General features: G+C 44.1%; 1 protein-coding gene across 3 annotated transcripts; it reads left to right on the top strand.

Annotated features, from left to right (window-relative positions):
- The first annotated feature begins 307 nt into the window (after positions 1–307).
- On the top strand, positions 308–17,638 carry ccnb3 (cyclin B3). 3 transcript variants are annotated; one of them, XM_062516533.1, is made up of 14 exons: positions 308–461; positions 970–1,082; positions 1,274–1,354; positions 1,439–1,498; positions 1,933–2,039; positions 2,537–2,708; positions 3,078–3,185; positions 3,617–3,715; positions 7,090–7,182; positions 7,824–7,961; positions 9,997–10,152; positions 12,440–12,589; positions 12,964–13,094; positions 17,136–17,638. In XM_062516533.1, exons 2-14 carry the CDS (start codon positions 1,005–1,007, stop codon positions 17,200–17,202), a joined length of 1,440 nt encoding a protein of 479 aa, XP_062372517.1. In that variant the 5' UTR covers positions 308–461; positions 970–1,004; the 3' UTR covers positions 17,203–17,638. The 3 variants fall into 3 exon arrangements, with proteins under 3 accessions (XP_062372517.1, XP_062372519.1, XP_062372518.1); XM_062516534.1 differs by having other exon boundaries at positions 341–461; positions 1,003–1,082; XM_062516535.1 differs by lacking the exon at positions 1,439–1,498.
- Positions 17,639–17,968: the final 330 nt, after the last annotated feature.

The following is a 17,968-nucleotide window of genomic DNA, read 5'->3' as shown; positions in this document are numbered from 1 at the left end:
CGTGATTCTAAACCAAAACTTTTCATGAGAGGACGATCGATACTTTAGTTTAGTGATCGCATAAACCAACGACGCTCAGTCAGTGAGAGAGCCGTTAAATTCGTAAAATTAAATGCCGTCCAGTTTTGATACACCACACCCCATTCGTCTTTGTCGGAGTAGCACAGTGCACCTCGGTTATAAACACAACTCTCAAATCCCGCTGCTATTGGTTGCTATCAAGTTTAAAAATTCGAGTGACCACGCCCCTTAACAACGGCATCCCAGCCGACTGGCCATTGGTGGGTTTGTGAGGCACTGTAGCCAATCAGCACAGAGCGTGGATGTTTTGGATTTTGCGAGAGCGCATTCATGGTTTTTGCGAGCTCCAACCGGGATTCTATCGAAAAAGAGAAGGCATTTATCTAATGTTATAGAGGCGATTCATATTTCAACTCACTGGAGGAATTGCAGTGTAAACGGTAAGAGACAAATCCATGTAATCAACTTAAAAGTTATATTAGATAGTTGATTTTGAATGAACCAGGATTAACGCTATCGCTCAGTGATTCACGTGTGAGAATAGCTATACGGTTTACTCGAGTTGGGCATTTAACGCTGGCCTTGTCTATTTCAGATACTCTGTTAACTTGTTAATAAACATATTCATTGAGGATGCATATGCATTTGGACCAGGTTTGCATTTGCTTTGGGGTCCCTTAAACGGATTAACTGGGTGCATTTCCAATCGAGACATTTGTTAGCATTGCTTAGTAAGCGTTAACTTACCCGAGTTGCTCTCTATGTCCTATTCTTAACGTCACAAAACGCTAGTTTATTCCCATCAATCGTTTGCTGAGCAGAATTGGCGGATATTCTGTTCAGCGGCTGTATTCATGGCTGTTTGCACGAAAATCGATTCACCAAACGTTTGTTTGTTGACGAGAGATGCTTTGTATCCATTCAACGGTTGCCTCGATTTCCCCACAGGATCACATTTCTAACTGGAACATCCGCTTGCAGATATGCCGTTTTCAAGGGGGAAGAAACCAGTTGCAATCAGCAAGATTCCCAAAATCCACTCGAAAGCAACAGAGAATCAGGTTGGTCCCCTCTTCAAAACAGCATCTCTTCCCCACCCCGTCGGCGAGTTGCATTCAATCCCCACAAAGGCCTTTGAAACGACTTTGCCAAATGCATTAAACCACATATGAATGCTTAAATGTGTGCGTTTAGCCACTACTGACATTACCTTAGATTCTCACCCTAGTGTTTTGTCTTCCTTTGAATTCAGGAGGTGACTCAGGTCAAAAGGTCTTCCTCTCCACCCAAGGGTGCCCCTAAGAAGAGAACAGCCTTCATCGACATAACCAATGTAAGCTCAATGTGTCCTTTATCAGGTCTGCCACAACTGTACATTACTACGCATGTCTCACAATTACCCCTCTGCTCAAGCTAGGCCTTCTCTCAGTGTCTGTCCGATACTCATATCGATGAAGATGATGAGGTACTCCCACGAGTAAGTGTTAGTGCATGTGGCTTGCTGCTTTTGACTAAGAGGTTTCCCACGGAAAACAGTGGAATTTGGGCAAATTCACAACAATGCTTTACTTGGTTGATTTCATAATGAGGGTGTTGATCCCTGCACAATGGGATTTTGTGTCTGTGTGTGTGCTGTGAGCTACAGCGTCGGAAGGATTTTAATTTTCTTCTGTGAAGAGGATCTATTCCACCCACATCATGCCACTTGGTCATACATACACACACACACACACACACACACACACACACACCCCTACACATACTATAAGCACTAACAATTCTCTTGGTTCTGCTGTCTCTCTTTTGATGGTGATGGGTGTTTGTTTGGAGGTCAGTCTTAAATCACGGCCTGCCCAGTCCCCAGCTGAAGACTCATGAAGACACCCTGACTTTGTCTTGTTTTGTTTTCAGGCACACAAGATCCAGAACAGCATCCTTGGCATCAAAAAGAAGGATGCCACCAAAAAGGCACAGACAAAGCAGTCTTTGTCGGAAAGAAATCAAGCTAATTTGAAAAAGTAAGAATTCAGTGTCTTGTTTCTGTTTTCCTTTTTCTGAATTGTTTTGCTGCTTGTTTGTACTGCCCAGGGGTGTGTTTCCTAAAACCATAGTTAACCTAATAGCAACTTGCAACCTACCAAGTTGCTAACTTGCTAACTTAGTTAGGAACTATGGTTTTGGGAAACGCACCACAGATGGCAATTCATTAGTTTGTTTTTGGCCTTTAGCCAGTGAAATCAGGATCCTGACATTGGGTTTAATTTCTTTTGACTGGGGTGGAGATGCAAATGTGTGCATTAAAATGTATGCATACTCCCCATCACATTTGAATCACCTCATCCTCCAAGTGATTGTGCATCAGCCATCTTGTATCACTTTGGCTTGCTTGTTTGTTTGTTTGTTTATTAGCTTGAGTGACTTGAGCTGATATTTTCTGTGTGTCTGGTAGTCTATTATGTCACTTCTGTTTACTGTTGCGCATGTTTGAGATCGGTGTTCATTCTGTCTGTTGCAGGAACCACTCTGTGAGTTCCGAGGGTCATTTAGAGGAGATAAAGCAAGAAATAAAACAGGACATAAAGCCGGAGATAAAACAGGAGGTAAAGCAGGAGAAGCCGCTGGCTGTGGAACCAGTGACCGAGCCTGCGTCCTGTGATGTCCCGGTATCACTGCTCCAGTCTTCAGAGGTAACTGCAAAGGGTTAGAACAAGATGGAGGCCTAGAACAGGGCCTGGCTACTGCTTCAAGTGTGTGTGTGTGTGTGGGGGGGGGGGGGGGGGGACACGACGACTCCTCTTGTAAAGGTTCTGTTACGATTGATTCAGCCTTTGTAGTGATATTGACTGTTAGCATTTCCGTGCAATTTCAGGCTAAAGGGACCCTTTTTGGTTTATGTCAAGCCTTAAATGGATTGCAATGTTTTTGTCAGAGTTGCAGCTGAGAAGAACATGTTGATAAATCTATATTTGCATACCTATACTATATGCTGCTCTCCCATTGTCAAAGTAAGCTATCACATGTTGCTACATCATGGCTAAATAGTTATTGTTCCCCAGGTAAAAGTTGAGAAAGAAGAACCAGTGGAAGAGGAACTAGTGGAAGAAGAACTTGTGGTAGAGTCCTTTATCATAGAATCAAAACCCGCTCATCTGCTCCCTCCAGAGGTAATGCGTTTCCGTAGGGTGGTTTTCTCTCTCTTTTTTTTAAACCCTCAAGGCCTACACACGCGGCCGGCTTTAGGTCACCCCAAAGTAACCACTGTTTGGATTCTTCTCAGTTTTCCTAAAATCAGATTTTGAACAGAAATGAGCCTTTTGGACCTCATCTTACTTATGCCATTAATCTGTGGCCTCCAATGATTTGCAGAGGTGTGTGTGTGTGTGTGTGTGTGTGTGTGTGTGTGTGTGTGTGTGTGTGTGTGTGTGTGTGTGTGTGTGTGTGTGTGTGTGTGTGTGTGTGTGTGTGTGTGTGTGTGTGTGTGTGTGTGTGTGTGTGTGTGTGTGTGTGTGTGTGTGTGTGTGTGTGTGTGTGTAGTGGTTATGGGAAGCACAGGAAAATATGTTAAAACCAGCTTGCCTGTTTGGATGTGATCTAGGTGCCCCCTGAGTTTGACATAGACTCTGCAAACCAAGATGACTGCACGCTGGCACCAGAGTACGCCAAAGAAATCTTCGACTACCTCAAGAAAAGAGAGGTGAGCTCATTTTCATCATCATTCATTCAAAAATGGAGACAACGGACAATGACAATGGAGACTAAGGGGATGTGAGTTTGGCAGCGTATTTTGCCGACAGTGCTCACTTTACTGCGAAGCACTTTGGTGCGGCTCAGCCGTCTGTAAACACGCTATAGAAATAAAAATTGACTTGACTTGACTATGCCTACTGTGGCCAGAGCAGTGGGCAACAGTCAGGCCGAAGTGGGCAACAGTCAGGCCGGAGTTAATTCATAAAAGACAGATAGATCAGAATTTAGCACTGGTTCTGGTTGCATGCAATTGGTTTATTCAGTTTCAATCTCACCCATTTCGGTGTCCCCGCCTTGACTTTGCTTCCTGCTACCTATATCGCCGCTGAACTCGGGGCCCAGGGTGTGACTTGTTTTTGTGTGTTTGTGGTGGGTGGTGTCGGCTACAAGTCACCTGAAGATTCACAATGAATTCGCTGTGGTGTTTGTTGCCTTCACTGCATCCTATGACATTGCTTTTTAGTTCAAAGGCGCATGTTCGGGTTCGGCAGTTTGAATGTGAAAAGGGCACACTATGCCCCAGTAAGCTGTCAGCCGCTATAAGAATGCTATTTTAAAAAATGCACTCCGCAAATTCTACCTGAAGGTTGTTGACATTTGAGTCAAAGTCTTTTAGCAGGGCTCTCACGGGGCCATGGAATTTCTGGAATATCCATTGGAGAGTCTATTTCAGACATGGGAAGTCAGGGAATTGTATAATTTTTGGGACAAAGTCATGGAATATCAGGAGTTTAGTTGTAGCAGTTTGGAATTTACTTGCCAAAATGCATAATGCAAATATATTTCCACGCAGACTTCGTGTATATCCCAACTGTGTTTATTCAATGCCTTTTTATTTGTCTCCCGCTCTAAAAAGATAAAAGATTCTTGAACGCTATGCAGCTGCTCTTAAACCATTGGTCGGTATATTATACTATTCATTGTATAAGCCGAGTAGATCATGGAGATTCAGTTTTTTTTGTCAGGGAAAAGTTATGGAATTTTGTATTTGACTTCGAGTGGGGATCACATTAGCCAGTGGCAAGCGTAACGCAACGCTCAGACCATAATAATAAATCCAAAACATTCTATCTCGTTCCTAAGTTCAGTCTTTGTTGCTACGTTCTTAGACGAATCTGATTGGTCAAAATACCTAAAACATTCTAAAACTGATTGTGATGAGCCGAGCGTTGCGCTTCAAAGTTGAACCAAGTTCAACCCCCAGTTTGCTCAACGCCAGTGTTGTCACAGGTACGCTGCCGAACCATAGAGAATAATAGGAAGCTTGCCGCTCGCTGCTGGCTAGTGTGATCCCCGCCCTCGAGTGGGATCCCTTTTTTAAGGCAAGTCTCTCCACCCGGTGGCCATATCGGCCATATTTTGGGCACCTATGGGGCAGCTATTTAAAACTGCACATGCCACACAAATGATGCCAACTTCGCTCCATCTTTGACATGACAACACATGATTGGTGTGATGTATTCACATGTGAACTTTTGGCGGCGGAAGTGGTGGAATAGGTCTTTGGTATTATTTGCCTTCAGTGGTGCCTTCCAGGCAGCGCTGCCTTTCCAGCTCTTGGAATGCAGAGACTGCAAGCTGGAATTGCGTATGTCCCTCCCTTCTGAAGCCATGTTTGATTCATTCAAGGCCTCTGCACATTGGTGCCATCAGTGTGACACGAGCCGCTTAGTTTCAACATTCGATTACACCAGATTCCATTGTTTTCAACTCCGCACACCAGCGTCAAACTTTGCCATCGCTGCCGCCATGTACATTACTTGTCCGTTCTGTTTTGTTTCAATAAAATCCATTGTTTATCCAATGTTTTGGCACTGATGTGTGTGGCAAGTCACCACATCATTTGAGGAGTGCTCTATAGAGCCTCGACTGTGTGCGGACTCTGCAGAAGCATTGTCCTAATTTTTTGTTATGTTTTGTCAAACAAAAAGTCTATTGTATTGTATTACTTAACCTTCAAGCCTCTGAGAACATTTAGTCTCTTTATACGCTTAGCACTTGTGCCAAACTGAAAAGAGGACAGGGAATGCTTTAGATGACTGTTGAAATTTTCGTTGGATTAGCCCTTTCTGATGAGCCTGTTTAGGTGTAGCTAGGTTAGCTGTGTATGGGTACAGTATTTAGATTGTTGTCTGACCAAGGAGAATCTATACGGTCGGTCAAATGAAGAGCAGGCTTTTGAAAGATTTATTGTTTTGCACCGCTGAATCAAGCATCAGATGGAACAAAGCAGGAACCGAATCGTGACCCCTCAACAACAACATGTAATCCTGAACGGCTGTTTGGCAAATGTAAATGACTTCCAGTTGTTTTGAGGAGTCTTTGCACAGTGCTGTGGCAGAGTGAACTCTCCTTGATGAGTTTATGAACCCATTCCATAAAATGAACCCGTTCCACCTGTTCACTCTCTCTCGTCCTCACTCTCTCTCTCTTGCTCTCGCTCTCTCTCTCTCTTTCTCTCTCTCTCCCTCTATCTCTCTATTTCACTCTCGCACTCTCTCTCATGCTCTCTCTCTCTCTCTTGTACTCTATCTCTCTCTCTCTCTCTCTCTCTCCCTCTCTCCCTCTCTCTCTCACTCTCACTCCCTCTCTCTCTGGAAGGCTAAGCTGGTTCTGATGCCTTCCGGGGTTGTTTACTCTACTGTCTTGCTAAGCCCTTGACCCAGCAAAGCCATTTGATGCTGCGTTCATATGATCTGACCTCAGTCCCAGTCTGGTGATGCAGAAAAGATGCCTCAGACAAATGTATACTCACGTCATGCCCTGGAGAGTAGCAGGCCTTGCGGAGGCCATCTTTATTCACACAGCTTAAGTTTCACTACAGCAGGTCCGTAGACGATACAAGCTCGCACTTGAGGTGCAGTCGGGGAGGCGTTTTTGGTCCTAACAATCCGTCAAACAACGGTAAACCATATTGAAAGAGACGTGGACAGACAGCTTGTTCTGACTGTTTTGGGGGGAAATAAACTTGCGAGTTCAGAATGACTCATTTTGTTAGACCCCTGTTGTCAAAAGAGCAATATTTTCCACATGTTAGGGTCTCATGAGATCTCCTGTCATTGTATCATTCATTTCACATTTCCTTTTTTGTTGTTTTTTCAGAAAGTGCAAGTAATTTAAATCGACTGCTTGTGTTCTTTTAGAGTTTAGACCTTGCAACATCTGACTGAATCATCTGTCTCTAAGCCCTGCGCAGCACAAAAATGCCAAGTTAATTCAACAGATTGTTTCAAGATTGCCCATCAGGCCTCACACTCTCTCTCTCTCTCTCTCTCTCTCTCTCTCTCTCTCTCTCTCTCTCTCTCTTCCTCTCAACCACAGGAAAAGTTCATGCTTGATGACTACTTGCCTGTGCAGCCAAGCATTACAGAGAACATCAGGGCTATTCTTGTGGACTGGATGGTGGAGGTGCAGGTATGTTGTGCTTCTGTGCTAAATAAACGTGTTTTAAAAAAAAAAAATAAATAAATAAAAATAAGAAGCATGTTATGATGCTGTTGTTTAAACAAACATGTTATGGTGTTGTTTAAAGAAACCTGCGATGTCATTGTTCAAAGAAACCTGTGATGTTATCGTTGTTAAAACTAACTATATATATATATATGTACTATATATAATTAACTGAGTGACTTATTTGATTGCTATTCTCATTTCATTGTTTTATTTCTCATTAGGTTAGTGCTTAAATGATTGTCTTTATTGATAATATTGCTATTCTCCCTATTTTGTAATTGTTCATTGTTAATTTAATTTGTATTGTTATTTGTCTGTATGTCGCTTTGGACAAAGGCGTCTGCTAAATAACCATAACCATAACCATAAAACAACAACTACGTGTCTCCCTCGCTCGTCCTCAGGAGAACTTTGAGCTGAACCACGAGACGCTGTACCTGGCCGTGTTGTGCTTCTGTGCTAAATAAACGTGTTTAAAAAAAAAGATAAGAAGCATGTTATGATGCTGTTGTTTAAACAAACATGTTATGATGTTGTTTAAAAGAAACCTGTGATGTTATCGTTGTTAAAACAACAACTACGTGTCTCCCTCGCTCCCTCAGGAGAACTTTGAGCTGAACCACGAGACGCTCTACCTGGCCGTGAAGCTGACGGATCACTACCTGGCTTGCGCGCCCTGCGGCAGGGACCTGCTGCAGCTGATTGGCTCCACCGCCATGCTGATCGCTGCCAAGTTCGAGGTGAGTCCCCCGGCCACTGCCCGGCCCGCCACTGATTGGGCCAATTTCCACCAATTAGAGAACAGTCTCTCCGCACTGGTTCCTGGTGCTCCAGACGTTGAGCCGCTTGGAGCATTTCAACCGGAAAATAAATCGGTTTGGAACCTGAAAAGTGGGTTCAGAACTGGCACCATTTTTTTTTTCATTTTTTTTTCAAGTAAACCGGAGTGGCCGTGTTATTCGACTGTTCAGTTATGCATGCAACCTGCCCTCCTGGTGGTGACAGGTCCCTAGTTTTGATTCAAGACTGGCGGAAACGCAGTCTGGTTCACTAGATAGCGCCAAGATTCAAAGAATGCTGAGGTTGTTCTCTGTTGGTTGAAAAAATGCCCCGACTGCTCACGGTCATGCCAATTAGCTCAGCATAAACAGCAAAGGAAAATTCCAGGGTATTTTTTTTTTTTTAAATCTAGGTCCTGTTTTTATTATAGCTAGGGGTGGTGAACCCAGACAAACCTGTTGGCAAATTTGAATTTTGCTCTGCATGTTGGTTTGGAAATGGTCCCATTGACGCCAGTTTCCGAACTTCCTGTTTTAGACTACCGGGGCGTAACCAGTGAAATCAAACAGATCTTTTGTGTAAACAAAGGTTTTAAATGCAGTGGTTTGCTCAAAGAAAAATAAATACACATTCCTTGGTTTTTGGTGATTTGGAAACGACGTCAATGGGATCCCCTCCCTTTAGATATTTGTGGGGTCTACATTTTCACTGTGGACATAACAAAACAAAATTAAAGTTAAGTCAAGTAGTTGAGTCAGAACATGAGAACCATCAGCTTTTTAAAGGTGTATTCCGTGCAGACGTACAGGCCTTTTTGGTGTGCCTCGGTATTGCTTTTACTGCACCCTGATTATGCGCCAATGTATGGGCAAGTACACTTGTACTGCATGAGCGAACTTTACCTCGGATACACACCGGAAAGTCGTAGTTCCATTTGGTTTTTGAGGTAAGGAACTTGTAAATCACGTTGGTGTTTTAATTTAATAGAAAAAATTTTCTTCGCAAATTGGCTTCCCCCCTCAATGCCTAAAACAACAGCCATTGCTTGATAATGCCAGACCTGTTGAGATTTTATTGTAGTATTGGTAATTTTTACGAGGGGAAAATGTAGCTGTTTGCAGGAGTCCAAAATTGTAGGCAGTGGACCAGAATCAGCTCTGTGCAGGAGCTCTCTCTCTCTCTCTCTCTCTCTCTCTCTCTCTCTCTCTCTCTCTCTCTCTCTCTCTCTCTCTCTCTCTCTCTCTCTCTCTCTCTCTCTCTCTCTCTCTCTTATTGTGGTCTGCGTGTCACACCTGTGGCACTGTGATAAATGTAGGCTTAGTTTGAGGCACTCCCCCCTCATTTGCACTCCTGGAGCAGAGCCAGTTTTTGTCTTTTTTTTTTCTGCAAAGGATTAAAGTTTCCGGCCCAAATACACAGATTGTTATTATATGCAGGCCAGAATCTGACTCCAGTGTTGCCAGCAGCCAATATAAACTGTTGATTAATTAGTTATTGGAGCAACAAGCTGTCGTCCATCCCCCGTTCAGCAGAGCCTGTGCTAGAGAGTGTAAAATGGCGGTTTATCAACTCGTAACAGGGTGAACGGCACAATCTGCTTTCACTTCGGCCCTCTATCGGCTAAAACCGCACCATGTAGCTTTACCAGATCGGGTAGTGTATCTGTTGTTCAATGAAATGAGACATAAGAAACTACAAATTTGGGCTTGCTTCGATGTCGCAATACATCATACTTCCATAAAATCATGCAACATAACTCTACCTTGTCTGTGGAAATCGTTATTTGCTAGATAAACAAATAGTGTGTGTGCAACAAAGGAAAAGTGCTTTAGTGTTGCTTTAACTCTCTTTAACCCCCCAGAGCAGTGCTCATTTCTCCATAAATTCTATCAATAACAACATATCTCTATCTCTATCTCTATCTCTCTCTCTCTCTATCTATCTGTCTATCCCTCCATCCCTCCCTCCCTCCATCTCTTTCTCCCCCTCCACCAGGAGCGATGCCCTCCGTGTGTCGATGACTTCCTGTACATCTGTGACGACGCCTACAAGCGTCCTCAGCTCATCACCATGGAGGCCAACATCCTGCAGGCGCTCAACTTCGACATCAACATCCCCATCTCGTACCGCTTTCTCCGCCGCTTCGCCAAGGTAGTGTGCGTGTGTGTGTGTGTATGCGTGTGTGCGTGCGTGCGTGCGTGCGCCTGTGTGTGTGTGTGTGTGTGTGTGTGTGTGTGTGTGTGTGTGTGTGTGTGTGTGTGTTTGTGTGTTGCTTTACCAAGCAAAGTATGCCTGGGTGGAGTGTCATGTCTTGTGCGAGTGTGTGGCTATGTCCAGGGATAGTGTGAGTGGATAAGTGTGGAGGATGTAACCTTGTGTGTGTCTGTCAGTGAGTGAGTGAGTGCTGTCTCTGTGTGTGTGTGTGTGTGTGTCTCTCTGTGTGACTTCTACATTCGCCTGCCCTACAACAATTCATTACTGTTCTGAAGATGAAATCTCAGTAGCTGCACCTGGGTAGCGTGTGTGTGTGTGTGTACACGTGTGTACGTGTGTGTGTGTGTACGTACCCAGGTGTTTGTTTCTGGGTTAGATGCTGTGGGATGCTGCATGAGTGCTTTCTCTGGCCTCTGGCTCCCATCCCAGCTCTCTCTACTCCTAATTAATTCATTGTCGTTATCAGTGTCGTTATCTTTTATTTAGTCTGCAGTAGTTGCGCACAAAGGCCATTGTGTTCCCATCTAAACCCAAAGCACTTCAGCGCTACGGCTCAACATACACAAAACGTTTGTCTAAGAGCACTTCTTGAACTCGGAAGTAGTTTGTTTGAGGTGCTGTTTGGATGGGAAAATTCAGATGAAAAAGCAAGAGAAACTCCCAGGCACTCTCATAGTTTCTCTTGCTTATGCCAATAGATTTGGCCTCACTGTTAAGTAGCCTAGTTAGAATCAATTAGGAAGGAGACTGGAGCACACTGAATACACTTGCAGTCTTTAATGGTGCAAACAAAAGAACTGACGTTTCGATACTACTGTGTCTTCTTCAGAGTTAGTTTGACAGAGTTTCAGGCACAGTTTATAAGTTAAGACTTGATTGTTCAACCAGATACACAACAATTAGAATCAATCAATCAATTAGCCACGTCTTAGTTAGACTTTGCACTTTGCCTGCCTTTTAAATTAGGGTCCTATGTAGGAATTTGTATATATATAGCAAGCACGATATAGTGAGTGACAGCCTGGCTATAACCAGACCAAGCTCAATCTTTTGAGATTGAACATTTGTCTGGGAAAACTGTGTTGTATTTCTACTGAACAAGAGGCGTGATCAATGGGCATAGTTCAAATTAATCATATTATTACATACTTTTAAATCAATCATAAACCATATATGATAATTACACTATATTATGATATTTGATTATTATATTATAACATGGAGGCTAATGTGGAAGAGAACAGCGTTTCTCTGTGGTGCGGTGGACTTTCCATGGTCTGTTCCTATACGACCAGACGTAGTAGGATGTTTAAAGAAAGAGTTTTGCAATACAGTTTAAAAAAAAAGGCAATCCTGTCCAGGAAAAAAGAGAGAAAAAAAAACAAAACAGGATGGCCGGGAGACGCCTCAGAACGCAGGGAAATTCCCACACTCCCCGACCCATTGCCCTTGGGTGGAGCGGATGGGAGGTTTACCTCGTATTCTTTTTTTTCTTGTTTTGTTTTGAAATTGAATGTAAATAAACTACATGTAAAGATGTCAAAAATAGACCAGCGCTCGCAGGCCAAGGTCACTACATGGTATTTTTATTTTCCCCTCCCTTGCTTATGCTATGGTGGCACCTAACCGGAGAAATGTAACGGTGGATGTAGGTGTGTTGTGTGTTGCTGTGAATGTTCCAAAAGAGTTTTAACGCATCTTCAGGGGGGTTCAAACCAAAGACTTGCGACGAGATGAGCTGTGATGTTTTAAAACCTTGCAACAGCGACTAAACATGTGGAAGACTTTGCGTCTGCAAAAGCTTTTAATTCACACCGCTGCGATGACAACTGGCACGGTTTCGTCTCGTCTCGTCTCGTTGCGGATATTCGGTGTGAATTGGGCCTTAGATGTATTCACAATATTATTACCTCCGCCGCCAAGGAGGTTATGTTTTCATTGGGGTCTGTCCGTCCGTCCGTAAGATAACTCCAAAAGTTATGGATGGATTTTGATGAAATTTTCAGGGAAGGTCTGAAATGACCCAAGGAAGAAACAATTGCATTTTGGGAGTGATCTGTTTCATGCTCTCTGAGTGCTTTTCTAGTTTGGTGTCTGTCGCTTCAGTCATATCAGGATTGTTTACTATAACTCGTCTAATGCGTCTGTTTATTTGTGTGTGTGTGTGTGTGTGTGTGTGTGTGTGTGTGTGTGTGTGTGTGTGTGTGTGTGTGTGTGTCTGCAGTGTGTGGGGGCTAACATGGAGACGTTGACGTTGGCACGGTACGTGTGTGAGCTGAGCCTGCAGGAGATGAGCTTTGTGAGTGTGAGGGGATCCATCCTGGCCTGCGCATGCCTACTCATCGCCCTGGTGACCAAGGACATCTGCGGATGGGTGAGTTTATACTGTCCACTTTGGAGGACCACACACACACACACGCACATACACACACACACACACACTATGTTACATTACATTGGTGAGTTACTGTCCACTTTGGAGGACTTCGTTCACACACACACACACACACACACACACTCAGTTTGGGAGTAGCATCCGTATTGTCCTCTGTACCTTTTCCTCTGTCTCTTGTTCTTATCTTGTTCAGCACCTATAAGATAAGTTAGTGACTTTTTTTTTTTTTTTTTGACATTTACATACAGACATGCATATATGCGCAGACATGACACACACAAACACTCATAAAAGCACACTGATGCCTGTTTGTAACCCCCCCCCCCCCCTCCATCATCTCCTGCCCCCCCCAGAGCCCCATCCTGGTGTTCCACTCCGGGTACAGTGTGGAGGAGGTGGCCCCGGTCGTCAGGCAGCTCCACGCCATGCTCACGAGCCAGAGCAGCAACAAGCTAGAGGCCGTCCGCAGCAAATACTCGCACCAGTAAGTTTATGCACACACACACACACACACACACACACACACACACACACACGTATACACGCACGCATGCACGCACGCACGCACGCACGCACGCAATCACACATACGTATGCACACACACATATGCACATACACACTCTCACACACACACACACACACGTATACACATATGCACATACACACACGCACGCATTCATACACACACACACACACACACACACACGTATATACACACACATACACGCGCACACACACATTATGCATACACACACACACTCACTCTCAATCTCTCACACACACACACGTACTGCCCGCCTCCCATGCAGATTATGCCGTGAAACAGTTTGGATAGAATTTGTTTTGGTATAATGGAATAATAATGTTTGTATATTTCCTCCAGTGACTTTAAGCATCCGACATAACATTATTAAAATAGATAATAATATATTATTAGTAGTATGCCAGCCATGACACTGCCATAACCCATCCTTATCCAGTATTGCACATCATGTTAAATCCTGCGCTTGAGTTAGTCATGGTCGGATGTGGATTCTCTCTCTCTCTCTCTCTCTCTCTCTCTCTCTCTCTCTCTCTCTCTCTCTCTCTCTCCCTTTCTTTCTCTCTTTCTCTCTTCTCTCTCGTGCACGCTTATGCTCGTTCTCCACCTCCCTCTCTCACCCCCGCCCCCCCCCCCCACTCCCTCAAAATAATCCGGATACACACACATACACACACACATTTTTAGTTGTGTATGCGCTGCACAGCAGGAAAGACCTTAGCCATGCTGAGTCACACTCGTGCTTGTTGCTGGAGCGACTGCACCGCACCGCACTGCACTGCACTGCACTGTGGGCTTCTTAGTCAGTCATGAGTGCACTGGCGCACCGCCGCCCCCGGCCTGTCGGGGTCGCTCATGACCAGCGGGGCCGCGGAGGCACCAGCGGAGGCTCTGAGTCAGCGGGCCGTCCTGCTCAGCGGGCCGTCCTGGGGGCCTTTGGGCTTCTGTTAAAGCAGCGGTCCTTAATGAAGTCAAATAGACTCGTGTGTGTGTGTGTGTGTGTGTGTGTGTGTGTGTGTGTGTGTGTGTGTGTGTGTGTGTGTCAGTGTCAGATTTAGCTAATTGTTCCTTGCTGATATACCGTTCTGTGTACATTCATAGACTCTGTGTGTGTGTGTGTGTGTGTGTGTGTGTGTGTGTGTGTGTGTGTGTTAGATTTAGCTAATTGTTCCTCGCTGATATACTGTTCTGTGTACACTCATAGAGTGTGTGTGTGTGTGTGTGTGTGTGTCAGATTTAGCTAATTGTTCCTCGCTGATATACTGTTCTGTGTTCACTCATAGAGTGTGTGTGTGTGTGTGTCAGATTTAGCTAATTGTTCCTCGCTGATGTACTGTTCTGTGTACATTCAGTCTTGGCTCTGTTTACGGTCGCATACCAGTACACCTTTTTGTTAGCCTTGGCTATCATCAGACCCAGCTCAGTCCTTTGAGACTGTCACTGAGCACTAGTCTGGGGAGTCTATGTGTTTTGTACTGGTGTGATGAATGGGCGTAGCTCAAATGACTGTAAGCATTTGGATATTCCTTCAACCGATCAGACCGACGACCTGGGTGCGCCAGGTGGATAAGCCTGTTTGTGACAGACAGACAGACAAACAAACGGCGGTCCCCGATGAAAACATAACCTCCTTGGCGGAGGTAAAAATTGTGGAGGTTTCCAGCCTGAGCTGCAGGGCGAAATCCAATCTCAGTCTGGACTCTCATTAGGCTGGGTGAACCCTGCCTGACCTGCCGGCGAGATTTGGATTTCGCCCGGCAGCTCAGGCTGGAAACCTGCACATCTATCTTCCCTGCTTCCTGTCCACATCCTTTGGGTCCCATCACAAACGAGCTTATCCAAAAGAAGCACCCGGATCATTGGTCTGATTGGTTGAAGGACTATCCAAGCGTACGGAGTCATTTGAACTATGCCCATTGATCATGCCTCTTGTGCAGTAGAAATAAAGCGCAGACTTCAAGGACTAATGTTCAATCTTAAAAGATTGAGCTTAGTATTAAAATTAACGGTTAATTAAAATGAAAACTTTTCTAGATGGAACAGCCCTCCGCTTCGCTTCGGGACGTTTTACCATCTACAACGTGCATTAACTTTGTATAATCGACCGGCGTGTTGTCCATTATCCCTTACATGGTTCAGGCCAAACTCTTAAAGATGGAGAGTTTATTACACCCCTACATCTCCTGTCTGTTCCTCTAAAGTACACACATTTTTTTTCTTTTTTCTTTTTTTTCTTTCCCCTCCATGATGAAATCTCCAATGGTTTAAGTGCAATTTTACACCTTCCTCATTTTGGGAATTGGGATCCATCTGCCCCCGTCCCGGTCCCCTCTCTACACACACTGCTCGGCTGCTACTGCAGAGCGATGCAATTTACACTTGAAAATCGACACAAGAAATGACATAGAAATGTCATTAGGCTACAGGGGTTCCTCCAAAAGTCATGGAAAAGTTTTTACATGTTGTCAGTAAAAAAATGGACTTGGAGGAACCCGTTAAATACTAATGTACTACTAGGAGACTTGACCAAATCACGGACTGTGAAAAGCACCAACATTGTAAGCTCGTTTTACGAGTGAGGGTGTGTGTGTGTGTGTGACCATAAAGCAGGGAAAGTGCTTGCCAGCCGCTGGGGGAATGCTTCATCAAAACATCGATCCCACAGTGCTTGTTTATTTCGATGTCGACCACGTCGCCACGACTGCTGTGTGGTGAACTAGCATCGCCCCCTTTGTGACGACACAAGCGCCGTTCTGAAACGCTACAAGATTTTTTAGACTCGGAGTGCCTGCTCAGCCATACAAACAAAGGCAGCGTTCTGGAAAAAGACATATTACAGGGTCCATCGCTCCATGTCTGGGCTGCCGCAAACACTCATTCCTCATTAGGAAGGATTGGCAAAACACAGCCGGCTTTGGGTGGAGTGTGTGTGTGTGTGTGTGGAACGCTAAACACCCTAAAGGAAAGCCAAAGAAACCTCGACATGGAGCACAATTAATGACATGTTGCTTGTTTTCTGGGCTGACCCAAACTTGATGCTCTATTCATTGCACATTCCAATGCTCCAAAGAGCATTCTGTGTGTCAAATCTGCCTGCAACTTGAACAAATCAATGGCACACTCGGAATTTTTTGTTGGAAATGTATTTTTTGTTGGCTCACAATAGGCCCACGTTATTCCGTGAGTAGACAGAATAATGGCAAAGGGCTCTAAGAGGGGCCGTTGGAGCTGCGCTGGCCTGTGATATTCCCTAAGGTAGAACGTTCTTATTCAGAACTTTTGCTTTTTAAACGGACTAAAGCCCTTGTTAAGGTTCTGTAGGCAGACACGGTGTTGAATTGCAGCCAAGGGCAGGAATTTCTTTCCCATGATGACACAACAGTTGTTTACGTGTGTGTGTGTGTGTGTGTGTGTCGGTCTGTGTGTTTTTGTGTTCTCATGTCGTCATCGTTGGGTCTGTAATTTGATGCCACGGAACTAGGGCATGGAAACCATGCACATTTCTCCAGGCTCTTGCGACCACTTGAAGTATCACCTTGAATCAATGCTTTTTTTAAAAAAAAAAAAACGTTCCTTTTTCTGTTATGTTTTCATCGTGTTCGTCACTGCTTAACTGCTTCCAGCTGCGTGTTCTTTCTTTTCTTTCTTTTTTTCGTTCGTCCCTTCCTTCCTTCCTTCCTCCCTTCCTCCCTTCCTCTTTGCCGGGACATTCCGACCCATTGCCTCTGAAGTCTCGGATCTATCAGGTCTTGTGCTCGGCCATTTTTAGGAGTCCCATCTATCATGGGCTTATTACACGTCAGCTACAGACAGCTGTACTGAAGCCAGAGGGGTAACAGTCGGGGGAAGCTCATCAAAGACTCTCTGCCCGCCCCCCCCCCCTCCCTTTTTCCCCTTCAAATTGGTTTGTGTTAATGTACTCCTCTTGGTTGTTTTTGGCTTGTTTTGTTTGTTTGTTTGTTTATCTATTTATTTTCTCTACAGAGTGTTCTTTGAGGTTGCAAAAATGCCACTTGTGAGTCTGGAGAAGCTGGAGCAGTTCTTGCAGTGATGCGATGGCTTCCCCATTCCAGTGCTACAGAAGGACTTGTGGATCACACCCCAACTTTGTAAAATAAATAAAACTCTATATTTATATTGTATATTCAAGCCATTTTAAAATAAAAAAGCTTTTTTTTTTTGTAAATGTCTTGTGCTGATGTTGATATGCATTTGTTTTTTTTGTGTGCGTTTGAAAATACTAAGTCCTAGTAAGCTAGTAGGATGTGAAAAAAAAAATGTTACGGTGAGTTATTTTAAAAAGATATTAGTATGATGGAAAGTCGCTGAAAGTATTCTAATAATTCTCAAATGGTGGTTTTAAATAATATAATGTTTACTGTGTTCTGTTTTGTCCTTTTATATGTTTATATGTACAGTTGATCATGTTTAATGTGAAAGTTGTCCAGTTTGTCAAATAAACCAGTTTTTTTATGCATGTTTTAAAATGGGTTGTTATGTTTTCTGTGTGGTTGACTTAAAAAGAAAAAAAGCAAGTTTTATGCTCAGCGGCAATTTTCTTCAGTTCCACAAGTTCACCAGAAGATGGCAGTGTAGTGACATTTTTTAGATGAGGTCATAAAAAAACCGACTGGACAGTTGCCAATGCTGTTAATAGACTGGCCAGGTGCCATGGTTGTTAAAGCCAAGTTGTAGTAGGTTATGTGGCTGTGTTGAAGGCCAAATGTGCAGGGTTAAGTGAGTATTTTTGCCTGTGTAATTTACAATGGCCAGATCTTGCATGCTTAGACCCACTTACCCAAAGTACCGTCACTGTC

Source organism: Sardina pilchardus, chromosome 16 (genome assembly GCF_963854185.1).
Source record: "Sardina pilchardus chromosome 16, fSarPil1.1, whole genome shotgun sequence".
Taxonomy (NCBI): Eukaryota; Metazoa; Chordata; class Actinopteri; order Clupeiformes; family Clupeidae; genus Sardina; species Sardina pilchardus.
The sequence above is the reverse complement of the archived record's forward strand: the minus strand, read 5'-3'. Positions and strand labels throughout refer to the sequence as shown.

What these genes read in the sequence shown, in the direction of transcription:
- ccnb3 (XM_062516533.1), top strand. Translation starts at nt 1,005, where the DNA reads ATGCCGTTTTCAAGGGGGAAGAAACCAGTTGCAATCAGCAAGATTCCC. An exon ending in CGAAAGCAACAGAGAATCAG is followed by an intron (nt 1,083 to 1,273) that starts GTTGGTCCCCTC and finishes CTTTGAATTCAG; the next exon opens with GAGGTGACTCAGGTCAAAAG. An exon ending in CCTTCATCGACATAACCAAT is followed by an intron (nt 1,355 to 1,438) that starts GTAAGCTCAATG and finishes TGCTCAAGCTAG; the next exon opens with GCCTTCTCTCAGTGTCTGTC.